We start from the raw sequence: 20,118 nt of genomic DNA on the forward strand, positions 1-20,118 counted from the left end.
CAACTACTATGGGCCGGCCGAGGATGGACCTCCATGGCTGTGTGCTTGCTTAGCATTGGGAAGAAATGAGGTTCAACCCCCTAGGGCCCCCCCCTCCTTTAAAGGTAACTATACTGACATTGGTACAGATTATGTTAACATCACCTGACAGCTGGGACGGATCCACCAACGTGTGCTTGGAGACCGAAATGAGTTGACTGAGGAGATGCACGGTCATCTCTTGGGTGGCCACTGAGGTAAAGCCCTTAAGGAAGAGCTGCTGAAGGCCTGGGAAGTTACTCCACTTCAGCTTGCTCTGTACGTTCTCAATCTTCTCTCGACTCTCCGACTTATCCAGGGGCAGGTGGATGAGCAGCTTGTTGAGAAGCCTGAGAGCCAGGAGGTATTCGTATTCGTAGTCAGATTCTAACAGAGACGCCGCTATCCAGAAGATGGTGGCCATCAGGTTGGTGGGCTCGGTAGCGGGCTGCGCGTCGTACAGTCCTTTCTCTCTCAGCGAGGAAAGGCTTCGAGTCCTCGCCAAGCTACCGCTGTGGTTGATCCGTCCGTCCATTATATCCAGTGTGTTGCTCCGCCTCCGGTCCCCTCTGCGGTCACCAACTAAACTTAACCTCAAAGAGTTACTTCTGGTGCTACTGTTGTAGCCCGGGTAACTGCTGCTGTTGATGGGACCTGTGCTCAGGTTGAGTTGCCCAGTGCTTTTTCTGTTAGCTGCAAACTTGTTTCCCATTACAGGATCGTGGTATGAGGTTCTAAGAGAGAGAGAGAAGGAAGGTCACTTTTGCGACAATAAATGTATCTTAAAAACTGAAAAAGTAACTTGTTTATCGGACTTTGTTTCAGGAGATTTCAGCTGGCCCCAACTTAAAGACAATAGCATCTCTTCTGCTGTTGATTTTGGCTCTATCCTTGAAGTCCATTTTTTATGGTGAGGGTCATCACTAACTTTCAGTTCTGGATTTAGACCCGTGTTACGTTCAAGGCAGACCCTGTCTGTACCACGACTGTCCAACCTGACGTTCCCTCCTGCTTTCAATGGCACGTTCTTCCCACGAGACCCAAGCATAAACATTTTTTTTTTTACTTCTACGTATCCAACTGATTAAAATGAGTTGCTATTCTACATGTATCAAGAATATACAAAAGGACGGGGACAATAAATAAAATCGACAGAGGGAGATAAGTATGTAAAGACAGATTTATACCTTTTTACTTGTTATTATTAAAATATAAAGAAGACACAGGAATCCAAAGGATAAAACAGTTAGCAGGTGAGTTAGAAATGCTTAGGGAGAGGGTGACTACATGTGACCTCAAGGATGAGCTGTTTGAGGTTTGCAAGGCAGGGAAGTGGGAGGGGAGCCTGTTCTGAGGAAAGCAGCAATCAGGTGAAGGTAGGTGTCCTGAGGGGTTACCCCGGGAGTGAGTGCCGCTGTGACAGCCTTGGGGCTTGTTGGAGCCTAAAGGACAGTAAAAAGGCCCCCAGCTAGGACACTGGAAGAGAGCACTGACCAGATCAGCTCCAGAACTTTCTGGATGTCCTCACTTTCCATGTTTAAAAAAATATATTGTTTAAAAAAACAAAACTGTATGTGCGTGTATGTGTGGATGCCTTCAGATGCCAGCAGAGGGCGCCAGATCCTTTGGAGCTGGAGTTTAGGGGTGGGTCTCCTTGTTGGAAACTGAAGCGTTAATACTGAACCATCTCTTCAGCCCACATCTGATTTCCCCCTCCCTTTTATTTCCTTTTTCTTTTAGACAGGGCCTTGTGTATCCCAGGCTGGCCGTGAGCAGGCTGTGTAGCCAAGGATGGCCTTCAGTTTCTGACCCACTTTTCTCCAAATTCCAAGTGCTGGATGTAATTCCAGGCAGGAGAGGCATCACACCAAGTCGGAGCCACTACACCATGTTTATCTGGCTGTAGGGATCAGACCCAGGGCTTCCCCAGTGCTATCAGCTGACCCACACCTGTGCCCACTATCTGAATTAGGTGGAGGTCATCCACACTGCTGACGGTCAACTCAACCACTGCCATTATAGTCACGGGAGTTTAGACCCTGGAGCCCTGCGCTCAGGGCAGCCTGCTTGCAAGCTCTTACTGAGAAAGGGCAGAAAGCAGATCGTAATGCTTCATGGTTTCGGCCAAGGTATCGATTGCAGATTCCAAGGTGAGAAGCAGTTCAATCACAAATCCCTGGGGACAACGGGCAAATTTTTAATTAATTACGTTCGGTTTAAAGACATAAAAAAAAAAGAAAACAATAAAAACCAAAGCAACAACAACAAAAACAAAATGGCAATGGACTTCCTGGGGACATTTAAAAATAGAACCAATCTCCCATTCATGTTACAAAATAACTAACCTCCTGAGCAACACAGCTTTGCTAATTGGTGAGAACTCATCAAACCAACGGCCCAGATTGATTCTAACAGCACTGTAATTGCTACCAATTGCTCAGGCCAGAAGTCTAGGCACATTCTTTCTTCAACATGTACACAGAGTCTGTCAACAAGTCTTGAAAATATCACTTTAAAACATACCCTAAATCTGACTGCTTTTCTCCGCATCTCTGCGGCCTCCTTGAATGGAATTGACCACTTTAGCTAGGATCCTTTCAACAGCCTCCTCTGGGACCTCTCTGGCCCTACTTGTCCCCTCAACCCCAGCAAGGACGCCACCTAGATAGCACCGAGAGCCCCCTCCCTACCAAAAAGAGCGACTCACATCACATTGGCTTCTTTCCCTTTTCTCAAAACCTCCGAGTGGCTTTCCAGCAGTTTGGAGTGAAGTTAACCCCCTCAGTAGCGTCTACAAGACCTTCTGCATTCTGGACTGGTTACGCTGTGCCCTGGCATCCTTTCAGTATCTGCAGCTCCCTCTGTTCCCATGACGTCCATTAAAGAGGACACAGTGCCCCTGCCACAGGCCCTCTGCACCTCTGACTCCTGTTTTCTACCTGAAATAATGTCCTCAACCCAGATCATCAGGGGTCCTATTTCATTTCAATCTCTCCTTAAAGTTCACAACTGAGTGGCTCTTGAAATCAATACCTTATCATTTCATGGCATTTATCATTGAGTAAAGACTGTGTGGGCTGCTGTTGGCAGATTAAACCCTTGTTTCTACCATTTCCAGGATGCCAAGATCTTGTTTTTATTTGTCACTGAAGATCCAATGTCTAAAACCTGTAAGTCCACGGGACTGCACAAACGGGAGTTCTCCAGGGTGGTATTTTACTTGTCTTTAAAAATGAAACTCTGTTTCCCTCTCCGTTGAACTTGAATACTCCAACTCTGTTACCTTCTGGTGACTCTGGAGTAGGATCTAGACAGTGTGTAAATGCATGTCTAAAAAAAGCTTTCTCTAACAGGCATAAATTATATGATCTAAATCGGTTCTTAAGTATTCAGCGGGGCACGTCGCTCTGCTTCCTGCTACTGTCCCTGTTGCTTAACCTATGTAGTAATTACCCAGCCGCTATGTGGATCCTGCTGCTCCCTCGAGTCCTTCACCTCTAGGAGCAGCCAAGAGCTGCCAGAAGAAGGTAGTGAGTACCTTACCTGCGCATCCTCCCCGGGGTCCCCCACGGTTTCCACCAGCCTGGAGAGGACGTCGGAAAGTGTGTGTGCAGACAGGGGCTGCTTCAGTGCCCTGAAAATCTGGAAGGATCTCCCAGCATAGTGTCGAGAAGAACAGGAGAGTGCCGTCTGCAGAGCAACCTCGCTGAGGTGACGCTCCAGGTGTATTCCTTCTGAGAAGACACAGGAGACCATGGGTGCGTGGGTGTAATGCAGGGAGTTATAGCCAGGCGCGAATCGCTTTATGACCAGGGCCCTGCATACCACCTAGAGCACACTACCTGGCCAGGCAGACCACACTTTAATGATGTACAGTGATTGTACTGCATTTGTACTTGAGAGAGACCTTTGTTCTGATCTCCAGGGAAGGGATCCCGGGAACCAGGATTTCTCACCCTCAGCAATGCTAACAGTTGGAGCCAGGTAGTTCACTCCTAGGACAGAGGGATGTCCTAGGCAGTGAATGGTGTTTAGTAATAATATCCTAGTTACTTTGTCAACCATACAACGAGGACAAATGTGACTCTAGACACTGCCAAAGGTCCAGAGGAGCAGAATCACCCCTAGCAGGAAAGCATCACGTTAGCACGGAATTCTTTTACAAAGACTGCCAGATGTGTTAACTTTTAAACTGCAGAAGCCTTTACTTTCGTAAGAAGGATTTGAAAATTTATAATCTCTGTATATTTCCCTCTAGTGTTATTTTTTAACTCTTAATTGTATTATACAATTTTACGACTATCATCCACAAAACTGACCTCCAGATTTCATGATTAGAAATCTTATTTTTAACTAGTAATCTTTTCTTTACCAACACACCTGTCATCACTCACATATTAAACAAGAAAGTCTTTCTAAAACTATGTACACTGGGGAATATTAATTATCAACCTTTGGGCTGGGCCTCATTGAAAATTCCACCACACTGACACTGTATCAAGATCAAACACTAGCATTGAATCAAGATCAAACGTCACTTAGTCTACTCATTAAAGACAATACCTGCATTTGACTGCTTGAACACAGATACCACGTGCTTCAGGAAGGCGGTGAGCTGCTCGGCACTTTTGATGTTGGGGTTCTTGGCGGAAACATCCTCGTGGTTCCAAAGAGGGCCTCGTTTTCTGAAAACAGAGGACGGTGACACTCTTTGGTCTGGAATTGACATCAAACGCTTGCTCTTATCTAGCTAGACCTTGCCTTTACGCTCAGGAGGGACAGTGGCTGAATTAGTCAGCTCACAGGTCCCAGCCACTCCCATTACCCACGCACACGGACAGGGAGGGAAGCGGTTATAGCAAGTGGAGGAAGACAGGATGTCAGCTCAGGGACGGTCGAAAAAGATGACAGATTAGCCCAACAAAGCGAGTACTGCTCATATGAAAGGGATTATTAACATTTAGACTCTTCGTATATTCCCCTTTAATGTAATTTTCCCCAACACCTAATTTTATGACTCTGTCATCCACAAAACCAACCTCCCAATTTTATGGGTCAAAATCAGAGGGACAGACATGCAGGCAAAAAACACAGATTAAAAAAAAAATGGTTATTTACTATTTTATGTGCACGCATGTTTCACATGTATGTGTGTAAGTGTATGACACCCATGCCCGTTGCCCTCTGAGGTCAGAAGAGGGTGTCAGATCCTCAGGGACTGGAGTTACAGAGGGTTGCGAGCCACCATGTGGGTGCTGGGAATGAAATCTGGGTCCTCTGGAAGAATAAGTGCTCCTTAGTGCTGAGTCAACTCTTCAGCTCGTAATACATACACAAAATGTAATCTATAAGCACAGGCCTGGTTTTTTATGGCTCTCTGGTGTGAATTTCCCCAGACACTCTGGCACGGTGTAGAAAACACGGTCATCAGGACTTCTTTACCACGGTCAAACTCAAGCTTTCCCGAAGCCCCGCGGTTTGGCTCTCACTATGGGACATCATGTCCTTCCTCCATCTATTCATCTAGCAGAGTCTACACACCGCAGACCCTAAAAAAGCATTGGACGGCTGGTTGATTGGAGTGTTATGCCTCCAGATAATAGTGTATTAGGGCATTTAGTGACCCATAGATGACTCACATATCTCAGGTATGCAAAAGAATGTTCTGGTTGGACTGGAGTTCTCAAAAGACCGCACAATAAATCTGGCTCACACCACCCGACTGTCGTGAGACTAGTTCCCCACAAGCGACGCCGAGGGAGCGGGGGCCGCACGGTTGGTTACCTTGAGGTAATAAACTCCATGAGGGTTTTGACTTTTCCATCCTGCTCCACTGAGAGGTCCACCTCGCCCAGGAGGGTGGCGTGGAGCTGAGAAATGGCAGCGCTGTGGTTTCCTAAGCTGATACTAGAGGAGGTAGAACTTGAGCTAAGCCCTGAGTCAGTCATGGGGGAGGTCTGGTAATCAGGTATAAAATCGTTAATGCCTGCTGGAAGAGAAAACCCACCATGAATACACGCGCGCAGCTCGACCTCCTGAATAAGAAGACACGGTTACTCGGGGATGGCCTGGGATACGTGAGGGCGTGGGGCAGGCTTGGGGACGTGGCTCATTTCCTCCTGAGCCCCACAAGTACACAGTGCAAACACTGGGTTCCCGGCCTGTCACTGATTCTGAGCTGCATCTCCTAAGTGGTCCTCTGCTGCCACCTGCCGAGGGACACGGACAGTGGCCGGTTCCCAGCAATTTGGGGTGTTTTCTTCATCTTCATCAAGACAAGTTACGTTGCTATAACGCGAGCTAGTTTTTAATTTCATATGGAAAGAACTCTATAATTGCAGCTTCATTTTACTGCAAGAATCCATTTTAATTTCTATCGAATATCTATAGTAAGTCAATCATTTAATAAACACTGTTAAAAGTCAAAACCTTACAAAATAGCACAAGTTTACTTATAAACAAGCAACAAGCTACAGGTTTTGAATGGAAGTGTTTTTCACACAAGACTAGGAAGGTTTATTCTGTTTTATACTTGCCCCCCACCCCCTAAAACAGGGCTTCTCTGTATTTCCCTGGCAGTCCTGGCCCTCACTGTATGTAGTTCAGGCCGGCCTCCGACTCAAGAGATACGTCTGCTTCTGCCTCCTGAGTGCTGGGCCACCGCTGCCTGCCTATTTTTACTTCTTAAGCTTCATCATAAAAGTCTCATTAATTTCGGCCTCTTTAATTCAAAATATGTACCATTTTAAAGGCAGCAAAGATAATCAGGATTTTTAAATGCCAGTCAAATTTTAGAAATCATGAGAAGAAAAATCACACATCATTTTTTAAAAAAACTAGTCCTCAATATATTAAGCACTCTTCATTTCTACTTCAACTTATATATTCCCAACCTAAAAATCTGCTGGCTAGAGATCCCTGGAAGTGAGGGACTCAACTATTCGTTTTAATGCATTCTTTGACTAATTAAGAACGATACAGATGTTACTTAAAATGCTGCAACTGCATTTTCAGTGTTGACATCTTTCAACTTTTCCTGGGTTGGTTTTCATGACTGCAGGATTCCAACTTAAGGGGGTGGGTTTCTACTTTGGAGCCCGGGGCTTCGCGGTCAGTACCTGTGAAAGTATACTCGGAGTGTGCAGCCTGCCTGACTGTCAACACCCTGGGCTCATTGAAGTCCTTGTTCCTGAGAAGGACAGAGGCAACGGTTCGGATGTTACTGTTGGGTCCCATCACTATTAGTAAGTGCAGAAGCAGGCGTTTGCAATGTTCGTACACCTCTGGGTGGCAGTGGTCGAACCCTGGAACGGCAGGAAAAAGATCCTTGTCAGCTTGGAGGACAGTGTGCCTGGCTGCCAAACTCCTAGGAGGAACCGGTCCCAGAACTGGTGGCACCCGAGTTCCTAATGTGCAATGTTGTAGTGTGAGCAGGTGACCCCACACACCCTCCGGAGGCTCCAACTCACATCTGGATTCCAAAAATAGAATGGGAATACTATCTCAGGAGCGGTTCCAGTGCTCGGTAGGGATTAATGGGTGACAAGGGAAAACAACTGTATATGTTGAGTTCAGACCCAGGGCACACCCTGAGAGTGTGCAAACTGGTGAGTTCAGCCCAGGTATCCAGAACCCATGAATACAAGTGCACACAGTATGCAAGAGATTTAATGGAATATTGTGTATTACACAGTTTATATTTTAAATTGGTTTAAGTTTCTCTACACATTTATAGTGGCCTTCTGCCCCACTATATAAATGCCTAGGGAGAATCAGGGAAATCCTTTGTTGTTGTTGTTTTGTTTTGAGACAGGGTCTCACTATGTAGCCCTGGCTGGCCTGGAACTCACAGAGATCTGCCTGCCTCTGCCCGGCTCGCAAGGTAATTAACTTTTCAAATCAGTTTCATGCCAAAAACTTCATGACCTCTCAGAAATTATGACTCTGCTATACAACACCAGATGTCCATGAATTCTTTTAAGATAGCAGGTACTCTATCTTGCCTGTTATGTAAGACAAAGTAAATGTCTATTTGCCACAGGAATTAATTAGGTAGGGGCAACCCCTGTAGGTATGCGTTCATAATGATGGCGACCTTGACTTGCTTCAGAAAGCCAGTGTTCCAAATATAGAGGGATTATAGATGTGGAAGAGTTCACACCTGCCACCAAGGGCACACGCAGACCCAGCTGTGGTCAGGCAGGGCAATGGTCAGATACTTTCAACAGTTAGAATGCATTCACATTCTCCGTTCACTCAAAAAGGTTCCAGTCTCTAAGGTAAACTAACTTGACTGCTGTGGCAGTAGTGTTTGTATAGTGGGTACAAGACAGAAGAATAGGGATATTATGGGCTGGAGGAGAAGCTAAGGTAACTAACATACTTGCTTGGTATGCATGGGGCCTGGGAATTGTTCCCAAGTAAAAGGCACTAGACATGCTTGTGATCAGGCTAAGAGTAAGTCCCCATTGAAGAGAGAAAATGCAAAAAAGTCTCACGGAAGTGACATTCTAACACAAGAAACAGAAGCGTCAAAGACAGCGGTTCCTGACCTGCCCAATGCTGCGACCCTTTAATCCAGTTCCTCGTGTTGTATTAGTGACCCCCCCAACCCCAAAATTATTTCATGCTTGTGATTTCCTAACTGCAGTTCTGCTATTGTTATGAACTATAACATAAACATCTGATACGCAGGATATCTTATCTGCAACCCGTTGTGACCCAGAGGTTGAGAACCGCTGACCTGAGGGTTCTCTGAAGGACGCCCCGACTTAAAAAATGGCCCCGGAGAACACAGAAGGGGAGGGATGAGGACTTTTTATTACCTATAAAAATTGCATGAAGAAGAAGATGGAGGTAGCCGCCCCATTCCACCTTCACACTGTGGTCAATGATCAGGTCTGTCAGCAGGATCACGGCGATGTTACACCTGGGACGACAAGAAGAAGACCGTTAGCAGCTGCCCGGCGCGGGAGCGACCCAGAGAACAACTCCTGTACCATTCCTCCAAGACTTGAGCATTCTACGGAAACACGCTTCTCTGGAGGGCGAGAAGAGGAAAAACAGAAGCGGTCAGAGAAACCACCACAGCGGCAGCGTTAGCGCCTTGGAGTCAAGGGCCGAATTTCCTTATCTGGACTCTTCAGACCTAGCTCGTACGCCACCTGCCCCCGTACGTGTTCGGCATGTGTTCGGTGCCTTGGGAAGTTCTGAAAGAATGGAGTCATTGCTTTTTTGCTGGGATCTTACTCGGTAGAATTCGGGTTAAGTGAATTCCAAAGACAGGGCTGATCACAAAGGAGTCACTTTTTTTTTTCTTTTTTCAGATGTGGTAACTGGGTCGTAGAAAGGTCAAGTAACTATGCCAGACACCCAGAAGAGCAGCAGAAGAATCGCTCGGGTATGTTAACTTTGTGCGCTCAGAATGTGGTTTTGAATCTCTTAATTTTTTTTTATATATTTTTTTTAAGATCTCAAAGGGCCGGGCTCGTTTTTTTGTTTTTGTTTTTTGATGCGGCATCTCAACAAGGGCGACCACTCCTACGCTGTCAGGCAGTATCTAGGGAGCTGAACGAGCTCAGCTGCAACGTGGCTTCGTAGGAAAGAGGAATTGACGCTCTAGTCCACCTGTGAAGAGGTAATCCAGGTGATGACGTTTCAGGCACGTAATCCACCAGTGGTGACCAGCAGCCTCCAGCTGGTGGGAAGGGCAGTGGCTCTCCTTGGTTATGCTCCATCACTTTCAGGCGCCAATTAGAATAAAGTGGCATTGAGTCACCTATCAAGATAAAATGATCTCATTTTCTGCACCATCTAATGTCCACCACATACGCAAGCTCGACTAAGACACCCACTATTCACAGCGCTGGAGAGGGATCCAAGATAATTTCCCACTATCGTGATATACATTTTCTAGGGAGGCCTGGGTAGAAATATTATAAAATTGGGGGGAGGGAGCTCGAGAGACTGATTTATTGATTGAGGCTCTATCCTTTACAGTAAGGCAGGACTACACGGACGCGTCCCCATGTCTCCCAGTTGAAGGCCAAACCAGGAGAGCATATCATAAATACAGTTTCCTGGAAACAAGGTAAGTTTTCTGCTTCCAAGTCTCCTGAGATGGGGCCGACACAAACCCACCTCTGAAGGAAATCTGCTCTACCACACGGGGCTGCAGGGTGTAGGACAAAGGACACCCGGGAAAAAGGAATTCTGTGTGACGTGGATAAGTCACTTCACCTCTCTGGACCTCAGTTCCACCATGCACAAAATGAGGAGATCGGACCAGGTGCTCCGGGGTCCGAATTTAGTTACAGTGCGTGTGTTTCTACTCTCCCTGTCCTGTGGTGAGGACTGATCACTTTGGAAGTGTGAGGGAAAACTTCTCAGCCAAATGTGGATCCGTAAGATAAGCCAATCTGTTCAGAGAACAACAGCCAGACCCATTCAATGTCTGTTCTCTAACACTTTTTTCTTTTTTTGAGAAAAGGTTTCTCTGTGTAGCCCTGGCTGTCCCAGAACTCGCTCTATAAACCAGGCTGGCCTCAAACTCAGAGATCCCCCTGCCTCTGCCTCCCATGTGCTGGGATTAAAGGCGTGCGCCACCTGGCTCTCTGAAACTTCTTGAGAATGAATTCTGTAACACCTAACACGAAAACCTCCCCACTTACTAATGCCTTAATAAACTCACTCCTTAGAGATCCCTCGGATCACATTAGAACCAGTGGCAGTTAAATACAGCACTTAAAATGATTCCTTGGGGAAAACAAACTCATTCACATTAACACAGTTAACGAGACACGTCACCAAAATCGTCATCTAAGGAGCACTGAGAACTGGTTACTTTTTTCCTCTTCGTAAGACCCTCCGGAGCTGCTGCTGTATCGAGACTCCAGTCTGTGATGTTGTCGGTTTAAATGACTGTTCAGGCCACCGTAGATGTCCAGGTGCACATAGCTGCGGGAAGGACCATGGGAGTCACGCACAGATAGAGTGAAGTGGCATTTCTACCTCATCATTCACTGTTGTGGAATATTATTTTAACTAGGCAAAGATGTGTTACATTTGTTTATGCTGTGGAATATTACTTTAACTGTGTAAAGACGTGTTACTTTTGTTTAAGGATGTAAGGATGTGTGTTTAATGATGTAAAGATGTGTTGCATCTGTTTCACCTTGCCTGCCTAAGGCACCTGATTGGCCTAATAAAGAGCTGAACAACCAACAGCTAGGCAGAGAAAGGATAGGCGGGGCTGGCGGGCAGAGAGAATAAATAAGAGGAGAAATCTAGGCTGGAGAAGGAAGGAACGAGAGAAGAAGGAGAGAATGAGGGAGACACCAGCCAGACGGACACAGAGAAGCAGTGGAAGTAAGATATACAGAAGTAAGAAAGGTAAAAAGCCCGAGGCAAAAGGTAGATAAAGAGAAGAGGTTAACTAAGTTAAAAGAGCTAGCCAGAAACGTGCCTAAGCTAAGCCGAGAATTCAAAACTAAGAATAACTCCATTCGTCATGATTTTGGGAGTTGGTTGGTGGCCCAAAAGAAAAAGCCTGGTACAATTCCCTTTATTTACTTTTATTTCTTAGTTTGTGTGTGTGTTTGTATGTGTGCACATGTTCATGTGTGTGCGGAGGCTGGAGGTCACCCTCGGCTGTCTTTCTCAATGGCTTTCCACTTTTCTTTACTGACAAAGGTCTTGCCCACGTGGCTAGTCTTAGGGATGGATTCCTTTTCTCCCTTCCCTTGCTGAGGGCTGGGGTTACTGGTGGGCCGCCATGCCTGCTTTGGCTTTCAGGGGGTTGCTGAGAATCTCTCCCCTGATCCTCACGCTTGTGCGGCCAGTGCTCCATGCATCAAGCCACCCCTTCATTCCCTTTATGTCTTACTTTCCGTGTGGAAGAGAAGCGCGGTATACAAAATATTACCACTAGGCACACATTACTTCCTGCCTTATAACTCAAAAGGCGAAGCTCTCGATCACTCCCCTCTACACATCCCGTCATGTAGGGATCGCGGTGAGAGCTACGCATAGAAACAGGCAGAGCAGACACTCACTTGGGAAAGCCTCTGGCTACAGTCACTTATCACTGCTTGAGCGTATCAAAAAGCCTAGGGCGCTAAGGAGTCAATGTGAAAATCTTCAAGTACGGAAAATAAATACATCAGCGTGAAGAGTTACACACACCCCCATCCCCACCCGGGGAAACGGCCGCACTCTCCGAGAGGGAAGTACTTACTTCTCTTCAAAGTTCTCCTTCAGGGCCTTACTGTCCGGGTTGCTGTCTGTGGGAGCGACCATCGTATTGCTACTGGAAGTAGTTCCTGTTGCCAAAGATAGAAGGGTGCCCGTTAGCTGGAGGGGACAGTAAACGTTTGGATCAGTACTGATCCATTGACGATGCTCATCATGAGCGCCACATTCTTGATCGTAAAAGGAACGGGACGGTGGGTGTGGGAGGGATAGCTCAGTGGGGAAAAGCACTTGCTACCAAGCCTGACGACCTGGGCCTGGCACCAGAGACCCACGTGGTGGAAGAAGAAAAAAAAAAAAAAAAACAATTCCCGCACGCTGTCCTCTGGCCGCCAAATGAACACCACGGCAGGCCTGTGCCCCTACTAACACAATGAAGAAATGTAATGCGAAAAAGAAAATAAATGGGTAAGAAGTGATTGTCATGAAGACAGGTCGTGGGAGAAAATGAAGAGGCTCCCACACTGTTGTTGAAACAGGGCAAAACCACAACTGTCTGAAAAATCTATTTAAAAAGGAGTCGTTCTCCAAAATGCAACTCCACGACATTTGTAGCTGGCGGCCGTCTCTTCCCACCACGGAGAGGAAATCAGAAGATTTCTTGACTGGGGCACACTGATCACAGCTGCGTTGGGGGTGGGGCATGGAGGCAGACGAGGAAGCTCATATTAGATTTTGGAACTGCACTTCCTACTCTGCAGCCCTCAAAGCCACTGGCAGCCCACACATGCCCATATCCTTTCTCTTGGGAGATGATCAGAACTCTTTCTGGGAGGTCTGACCCATCCGGGAGATAAGGCACTACACAGATGGACATCAGCACTCTATCACATGACAACTGAGGCAGACAACGCTCCTCTACACCCACAGAGCTTACAAACGCCAGACACTGCACTCTGCAACAAATACCCCAGAGCAAGAGACTTCAGTTTATAAAGGGAACTAATTGGATCCTTCCTCACATTGTAAGGGGAACACCAATTTCTGGAGCCCCTACATTGTGTATTGATGGAAACGAATCAGGAAAGGCAGGTTATAAGTCAGGAAATTTCAGTAAAGTGGCTCAAAGCCCTTATGATTCTGTTCAAATGTCAGAATTAAAAGTCAAAATTATAGTGCTATTCTCATGGTATTATTAGATTTTTCCAGAATCTCTTAATATAGTTACTGACTCTCAATATGCAGAAGAGTTGTTTTACATATTGAAACTGCTGAACTTATTCCAGATGATTCAGAATTAACTTTGTTATTTATTCAATTACTACAAGAAATAAACAGAAATAGAAATCATCTCTTGTATATAACACATATCAGATCCCATATGGGTCTACCAGGTCCTCTAAAACAAGGTAATGATGAAATTGATCAGTTATTGGTAGGATATGTGCTAGAAGTCTCAGAATTTCATAAGTACCATGTTAATAGCAAGGGTTTGAAAAAAGATTTTCCCATCACTTGGCAACAAGCCAAGGAAATTATAAGGACATGTCCTACTTGTTCTTTATACAACCAAACTCCACTACCTGCAGAAAGTAACCCAAAGGGTACTCAAAGAAATGAAATTTGGCAAAGGGATGTTTCATTTTGCAGAGTTTGGAACATTAAAAAATGTACACTATACCATAGATACATATTTAGGATTTCAATGGGCAACTGCTTGGAGTTCTGAAAAGGCTGATTCTGTAATTACACATTTATTAGAAGTTATAGCCATCATGGGGATACCTGTACAAGTTAAGACAATGCTCCAGCATATATCTCTAGTAAAATGAAACAGTTTTTTTTTTTTTGCATATTACCATATAAAGCATAGTACAGGTATACCACACAATCCTACAGGACCAGTAGTTATAGAAAGATATAACCATACCCAAAAAGATATGCTTAATAAAGACCCCCAGAAATAGATCACATAATGCTTTATTAACTTTAATTTTTTTAAATGCTAATGAGAAAGAAACGGCAGCTATGGAGAAATATTGGATGACAAAAAAAAACCTGCTGAATTAAATGAGTCTGTATACTTTAAAGATGTGCTGACCTCAGAATGGAAACCAAGATATGTGCTAAGGTGGGGAAGAGAATTTGCTTTTGTTTGCATGGGAGAAGAAAAGCTATGGATACCATCAAAACTGATAAAGATTATATTCGAACAGGAGAGACCTCTTGATTAAAAGAGGCAACAGTTCAACAAACAGCATGACCCTTCAATCTAAACTAACTTATAAGTCTACCATGGGCTGGAGAGATGGCTCAGAGGTCAAGAGCACTGACTGCTCTTCCAGAGGTCCTGAGTTCAATTCCCAGCACCCACATGGTGGCTCACAACCATCTGTAATGAGGTCTGGCACCCTCTTCTGTACACATAATAAATAAATAAATCTTTTTTTTTTTTTTTTTCAAAGACTACCAAATGCCTTTCATTTGATCAGATATAACCTGCCAAAAGGGAACCTCCCCAAAGTTAGGGTTGGGACAGGGTTTTGTTTTTGTTTTTTCAGGAGAATGAAGGCATCCAAATAAGGAATCTGAAGACCACTAGACAAATGAGACATCTGAAGAACAGGGACAAATCACCGGGCGGTGGTGGTGCACACCTTTAATCCCAGCACTCAGGAGGCAGAGGCAGGCAGATCTCTGAGTTTAAGGCCAGCCTGGGCTACAGAGTGAGTTCCAGGACAGGCTCCAAAGCTACACAGAGAAACCCTGCCTTAAAAACAACAACAACAACAAAAGGGACAAATCATCCAGACAAAAACATCTCAAGGAAAAGAGTAAATTGGCCTAACAGTATATCATATGTACAACAGGATAAAATTTCATATATCTTCCTAAATGTTTGTTTCTGCTGTTCTCTACAGACATATATGGCAAATGATCTTTTTATAGTACCAGTTCAATTAAAAATTAAAGCTGGATCTAGAGTTGGAGCATGGCTCACTCCTTCTCTAAACCCAAGCATGCTTGTTAAAGGAAAATCCAAAATCTCGGTCTCATGTCACAAGAGCCACCTGACAGGGGACAGAAGTCACTTACACAGAGCACTGCTTCCCACAGAAGCGGTGGGGGCTGCTCACCTGAGGTGACTGAAGGGATTTTGCAGCTGGAGGTGATACGGTAGTAGGGCGGGTTGTCCATGTGCGTGACGCCCGAGCTGACGGGGTCTGTGAGCTGAAGCTCACTCACCAGCTCTTCCAGCAGCTGCATCGTTTTGTCTCTGCCCAGATAAACGATGACTTTCTTCACCTGCGCAAGAGAAAGTGTGCAGGAGAAAAGAGGAGACTTTTTAATCGCGTGGCTTGGTCTGGAGGCAGACGCGTCAAACTCACTCATTCTTTTGTGTGTCTGTTTTTATGTGCGTGCACATGCTTTGGTGGGTTTATGGACACTGTGTCAATGCACTGGTGCTGTGGGATGTCTTTCTGTACGCTGTGAAGGTGTTGCTCTGATTGATTGATAAATAAAATGTTGATGGGCCAGTAGCCAGGTAGGAAGTATAGTGTAGGCGCGATAAGGAGAGAGGAGAATTCTGGGAGGCAGGGAGACGCTGCCAGCTGCCGCCATGAGCAAGCAGGATGTAAGACACTGGTAAGCCACGAGACACGTGGCAAGGTATAGATGTATAGAAATGGGTTAATTTAAGATATAAGAACTAGATAGCAAGAAGCCTGCCACGGCCATACAGTTTATAAGTAATATAAGTCTCTGTGTGTTTGCTTGGCTGCGGGACCGGCGGGTGAGAGAGATTTGTCCTGACCGGGGGCCAGGCAGGACCAGGAAAACTTCAGCTACACACTGCACTATGAGGAGGCCAGAAGAGGGCAGCAGGTCCCTGCCAGGTGGTCGTGTACTACCATGTTGGTGCTAGGCACTGAACCTGGTGCTCTCTGCAAGAGCAACAAGTGCTGAGCCATCTCTCCAGTCCCCATTGAGACAGAATTTTTTTAAAAAAATCAAAGTTGATCTCTTTGTGGAAGATGAGTATGGACAAGGAGGACAGGAAAGGGGTGGGGTGCTTTCCTGTAAAGACACCGCCGTCGTTAATGGACAGAGCTTTGGGCTGCCGCCGTCAGGTCGGACTGCCCTGTGATTGCTACTCACCCGGGGTTCCTCGGTTCTCCTCCTCCCGACCACTGCCCCTAACAGTGGAGTCATCTTGAACAGTAAGGAAGTGGGGCCGGAAGTGACTCCACCTCCTGGGTGGCAGTGAGCACCCATCCACCCCCCAAGTCATCTCCAGCACCCCACAGTCTGTATAGGGAAGGGTCTGTAAGAGCTTTGATGGTGACCCCCTGAAGACCCGGCCCTCTGTGGGGCACACTTTGGGGAGATAGACGCCCATGCCCACAGACCTGTGTGCACACCTAGGCATTCATTTTAGCCCTCACTGTTCCTATTGCTTTGTTAAGGAGGATGGATTTATTTTTTAATATAAAATTCATTTTACATTTAACACGTATGGGTGTGTGGGTTGCACACATGAGTGTGTGACCCTGTGTGTGGCTGGTGCGGTGGAGGCCAGGAGAGAACATTGCATTCCCTGAAAATAGACAGTGGTGAGCCACCCTGTGGGTGCTGGGAACTGAACTCAGGACCTCTGGAAGAGCAGCCAGCGCTCTTAACCATTGAGCCATCTCTCCACTGAGCCCAACCTGGATGGATCTAAGTGTTCCTTTTTCCCCCGGAGCAGGAAAGAACATCACATCTCTTGCTTTGCCGTCTATCTCCAAACTTTCCCTCCCTTCCAGAAGACACAGGCCCTAAGCTCTCTGATCAAAATGCCAGCCGCAGCCGAGGGAAAGCCCAATGGGCAGGCTCCACATCACTACCACCCTCCTCTCCAGTATTAACCTTTCTCCGGGGTTTCTCAGATAACCCTTCCCGGCGTTCCACAGCTTCCCAAGTAGCCCTTATCACAGCGGCACTTACCAAGGGGCCGATCGATCACTCTAGGTGTAATTTCGAAGACTAAAACCTGTCTAGTCCTTGAGGTGAAATGCCAGAACTTGCAAGCCTAACCTGTCTTGGAGCGGCATGCAGTGGCCGTGACCGAGGAGTCACAGAGCAAGTCTGCACACTGTTCCCGACTGTCCTCACGCCACTCCCTGTTGCCTCCGTGGGGCAACCAGCCCATACTCTGACGGACACTAATGCGCCCATTTTTAAAAGATGAACAGACTTCCACAATACGTACGTAAGGCAAAAGGCTTGGTTCACTATTCACCCCGCAAATGCTGATCAAAAAGTGCAAAATAATTTTCAGGTTCTTTGGCCAGCCATCTGCCAGTGTGGTCCACACGTTCTCCACCTCCGACCAGGCCAGCTCATCACCATACTGAAAACAGCACACACAAGAGACACTTCAGACATGCCTGTTTAATAAAAGCCAAACGCGTCACTCCACGAAGCAGTGAGAAATAGCTTCTCCAGAAAACCTCATCCTTTCCAAACATTAAAGGAATGGTTATTTCTTTCAGGGAATTTAAACACGAGCGTCATCAGTCATCTCTGGTGGAATTAAAAGATAAGTGGAGTTTATACTCTAGGTTTCATATGTCTGCCCTACAACCATCTTAGCACCAATTTCTAACCACATTTCATCCTCCTGACCCGAAACTGTGCAGCCACAACAAGGACAAGCCCCCATACCTTCGCTGTCATGTACATGAGATTGTTCAACACCATGGCGGTGGCCTGGGGGGATCCCCAGCCTTCTCCCCGTAACCAGCGCCTGCTCGTCACCATGAGCTCTCTGTCTTTTAGTGAATCATCCTCATCTTCATCCTGCCGTCTCGCTGAGGGCAGAGGTTTGAAATCAACCAGCTCGATGTTGTTCATCCAGGGCAGGAGATAATGAAGCATGGCCTGCCGCCCTGCTGGGTGAGCCGTCTGGATCCGCTGGCTGATCTCTGGTTCGAGGCATATCAAAGGGGAGACCCAACATCATCCCATGTGCTTCTTAGCCAACAGGAAGACACGTTACTCATTTCCCACTGATACATGCCATAATGTCTCCTGGCTGACATAATAAAAACAAAGATACACACACACACACACACACACACACACACACACACACACAAAAAAAACCACAAAAACAAAAAAAACAGCTAACACAAAGCATCTACCTCTTTTATTTTCTGATAGTTTTTCTCTGTGTAGCCCAGGCTGGCCTTGAACTACACCTCTGGAGTCCTGGGATTGCAAACGTGTGCCACCATGACCAGCCATACTTACGTTTTATACAAAGTGCTTTAGGCAGTTAAATAAATGTTTCCATACTCTTGGTAAGATGACAAGATGGTCACTACTTGTATGGAAATCAGAATGATGACTCCTCCAAAAATTAAAGAGAACTACTCTACCATCCAAGCAATCCAACTATTGAATCCACATCTTACACAATCCAAAACAGAGACTCAAAGTGATACTTGCACATCCGAATTCGTAACAAAAATAGAAGTGAAATGACTGACAGATGAAAAAAAATGGGTCCACAGACCCTGGGACCTCACACAGCCTTCAAAAAGGAGGAAAAGCCATTCCACGCTACATGAAGGTACCAGAAGACACTGTGCTAAGGGAAATAGCCTAGCCACATACATAAAATACTACGTGATTCCATTTATCTATCCACAGTAGTCAGGTGATGTAAACAGTGGTTATAAGGGTATGGGGGGGGGGGTGAAGGCCAAGAATTGGGAGGCGCTGTTTAAGGGCTGGCTTCAATTTCACAAGATCAAAGAGTTCTAAGATCTATTCCACTCCTGACACTTCTGAACTGTGCTTTTGAAATGAGCAAGACAGTAAGAATGAAGTCTCAGGACAAAGAAAAACGCTCTGCATCGACTATTTGCGTCGTTTATATACAAACTGTATAGTTTTGCCAGGAAACACAAGCTCTGACACCCAGAAGAAACTGAATGAAGAGATCCTAACTTTGTGTGTAGGAACCAGGGCCAGGTCAAGGCTTGATCTCCTCCTGGGAGACGGAGTCATCCCAGGCTGAAGTGCAGCAATATCAACGTGAACAGAAGGCAAGTCTCCATGAAAGAAATACTCCACGGAGGCAGAAGAAAAGCCAGGAAATAAGAAGTGCCTGGAAACCTAGAAATGGAAGCCACAGAAGGCAGCTAACATCCACAGCTGTGAACAGCTGGAGGACTGAAGACTAGGACATGTTAGAGATTAGAGCCAGCAGCCAGAAGGTACCTGGAAAGGTTCAGACAGAAACCTGACACTAACGGAGTTAAAGCCTCCTGAGAAGAGGATGAGAACATGAAATGGTGGAGGTGGACGTGACGGTGGATGGCGGGTGTGACGGTGGTTGGTGTATGTCACGCAGGTCCTCAAGGAAGGCACTGCGCAGAGGTGCTGAGCTGGCTGTGACAGAGGAGCCTGGGAGTCAGAACCTTTAAGGTTCACTTTGTGAACAGAGCAAAACAGAAAACCTAAATTGTACACGAAGCCCTCTCTTTCTTTTTTCTAAAAAGCAACACCATGCCATCAAAAAGTTTAAATAGCAAGAGAGATGAGTTAAAGTTCTTGCTAAAGAAAAAGCTGCTCTCTCAGACATGTTCTGACTCAACCTCACACTTCCGATGTTCTGAATGTTCTAAAGATGGTCTTTTAGAGCCGGAAGAAGGAAGCTAAGTCAGTGAAATGCCTTGCCACGCAAACGTCAGGATGCCAGTGTGGATCCCAAACACAGGTAAAGAGGCAGGCACAGCAAAACCATCTCTAATCCCGAGGCTGAGGTGGAAGGAGAGAGAGGAGCCGGCCCATCTAATAAAATCAGTGAGGCCCTATCTAAAATATGATGAACGGTGACGAGGAAAAGACCTGGTATCA

At 46.1% G+C, this 20,118-nt stretch overlaps 1 protein-coding gene across 9 annotated transcripts in view; it reads right to left on the minus strand.

Annotated features, from left to right (window-relative positions):
- Positions 1–20,118, minus strand: part of Fryl (FRY like transcription coactivator) — a 242,412-nt gene that overhangs the window by 39,948 nt on the left and 182,346 nt on the right. For 8 of the 9 annotated variants that reach the window (XM_037209095.1, XM_037209091.1, XM_037209094.1 and 5 more), the window contains 13 exons: positions 17,917–18,176; positions 17,462–17,602; positions 15,345–15,513; positions 12,254–12,338; positions 10,862–10,974; positions 9,646–9,796; positions 8,844–8,947; positions 7,137–7,322; positions 5,803–6,007; positions 4,582–4,703; positions 3,562–3,752; positions 2,100–2,194; positions 145–752 (listed from right to left, as the gene is read on the minus strand). In XM_037209095.1, coding sequence (XP_037064990.1) covers positions 145–752; positions 2,100–2,194; positions 3,562–3,752; positions 4,582–4,703; positions 5,803–6,007; positions 7,137–7,322; positions 8,844–8,947; positions 9,646–9,796; positions 10,862–10,974; positions 12,254–12,338; positions 15,345–15,513; positions 17,462–17,602; positions 17,917–18,176 — 2,430 coding nt within the window. The remainder of the gene's footprint in view (positions 1–144; positions 753–2,099; positions 2,195–3,561; positions 3,753–4,581; positions 4,704–5,802; positions 6,008–7,136; positions 7,323–8,843; positions 8,948–9,645; positions 9,797–10,861; positions 10,975–12,253; positions 12,339–15,344; positions 15,514–17,461; positions 17,603–17,916; positions 18,177–20,118) is intronic. The other variant, XM_037209096.1, reaches the window with a different exon arrangement.

This window comes from Peromyscus leucopus, chromosome 10, assembly GCF_004664715.2.
Source record: "Peromyscus leucopus breed LL Stock chromosome 10, UCI_PerLeu_2.1, whole genome shotgun sequence".
Classification (NCBI taxonomy): domain Eukaryota; kingdom Metazoa; phylum Chordata; class Mammalia; order Rodentia; family Cricetidae; genus Peromyscus; species Peromyscus leucopus.